Below are 1,696 nucleotides of genomic sequence, written 5' to 3' on the forward strand. Positions count from 1 at the left end.
ATGTTTTCAGGAAATGAGTGGTTTCTGGACTTCTAACGGCATCCTAAGAAACAAATATCAAGTGGTATACAGTTCAATACTTTTGATGAATACCTACGTGTGAAACAATTATAACTTAGATTCACTACTCCTTTCACTATCAATATTTATTCAGTCCCTTGTAAAATATGTTTATAAAGACTTCAATATCTTTAGCAAATTGATTTTTGTTTTCTCAGGGAAACAAAAAAATCTCTTTCATGGCAAAGAGAAATAAACCCAGAGCCATGGCATTTTTATTTTACAGGTGAGCTAAACTGAGGCTCTGAAGTAAAGCTGGCAGGGATGTGGCTCCACAAGAGAGATGCTGACAATTGAGTGATATAAAAATGAATGGACAGAGGGGATAATTTAGGTGTAGAGTGAGATGAGATAATACACTTGGTTCTAACCATGCTTCTAGGAGAAGAATAACTATGACCTAGTGTCAGAAGAGAGAAAATTGCTGTATTTGTTATCTTCTGTAGGGACTGGTGATGGAGACAGAAAACAGGACAGTTGTCATAGAATTCATTCTTATAGGACTCACACAGTCACAGGAAATTCAGCTCTTGGTCTTTGTTCTGAGCTTAATTTTTTACACCATCATCTTGCCTGGAAATGTCTTCATCATCCTCACCATCTTATCAGACCCTGGGCTCGGCGCCCCACTTTATTACCTCCTGGGAAATTTGGCTTTCCTGGATGCCTCCTATTCCTTCATCGTGACTCCCAGGATGTTGGTGGACATCTTCTCTGAGAAGAAGGTAATCTCCTATAAAGACTGCATCACTCAGCTATTTTTCTTGCACTTTCTTGGTGGAGGTGAAGGGTTACTTCTGGTTGTGATGGCCTTCGACCGCTACATTGCCATCTGCAGGCCTTTACACTATTCCACTGTCATGAGCCCTAGAGCCTGCTATGTGATGCTGTTGGCTCCGTGGTTTGGAGGCTTTGTTCATTCCATAATTCAGGTTGTCCTCATCCTCCGCTTGCCCTTCTGTGGTCCAAACCATTTGGATAACTTCTTCTGTGATGTTCCTCAGGTCATCAAGCTCGCCTGCACAGACACCTTTGCTGTTGAGCTCCTAATGGTCTTTAATAGTGGCCTGCTTACTCTTCTGTGCTTTGTGGGGCTACTGACTTCCTATGCAGTTATTTTATGCCATGTTCACAGGTCAGCGTCTGAAGGAAAGAACAAAGCTATATCCACGTGTACCACTCATGTCATAATCATATTTCTTATGTTTGGACCTGCAATCTTCATCTATACACGCCCGTTCACAGCTTTAGCAGCTGACAAGGTGGTTTCTTTCTTCCACACTGTAATATTTCCCTTGATGAATCCTGTGATTTATACCCTTCGAAACCAGGAAGTAAAAACTTCTATGAAAAAGTTAATCATTCGCCATATAGTTTGTTAGCTATTTTTTTAATTTTTTAAATAAATGGTCAAGGTGAATAATTTTGCATGGCATTTATTGTTATAAAACAAATGCTCTTATTCTGAGTATATCTCTTTTTCAGGTATTGTATAGTTGATTTGGTAGAGTTATACATAGTGAAAGATTAAACTTTGTATGTTTTAAAGCTTGCAAAATGGAATAACAGAGTTATTGAAGTATATTGGATGAGTGTGGTAAATGCAGAGACCAAAATTAATAAGATGCATGAGTGA

The 1,696-nt window shown here is 39.0% G+C and overlaps 1 protein-coding gene across 1 annotated transcript; it reads left to right on the forward strand.

Moving 5' to 3' along the window:
• The first annotated feature begins 515 nt into the window (after positions 1-515).
• LOC126495110 (olfactory receptor 4N4C-like) lies at positions 516-1,442 on the forward strand. The gene has a single exon (XM_050132711.1). The coding sequence runs from the start codon at positions 516-518 to the stop codon at positions 1,440-1,442; it is 927 nt and encodes a 308-aa protein (XP_049988668.1).
• The last annotated feature ends 254 nt before the right edge of the window (positions 1,443-1,696 follow it).

This window comes from Alexandromys fortis, unplaced genomic scaffold (assembly GCF_014885135.2).
Source record: "Alexandromys fortis isolate MF-2015 unplaced genomic scaffold, M_Fortis_MF-2015_v1.1 scaffold_411, whole genome shotgun sequence".
Lineage (NCBI taxonomy): Eukaryota > Metazoa > Chordata > Mammalia > Rodentia > Cricetidae > Alexandromys > Alexandromys fortis.

Coding starts and splice junctions, on each gene's coding strand:
- LOC126495110 (XM_050132711.1), top strand. CDS start 516: ATGGAGACAGAAAACAGGACAGTTGTCATAGAATTCATTCTTATAGGA.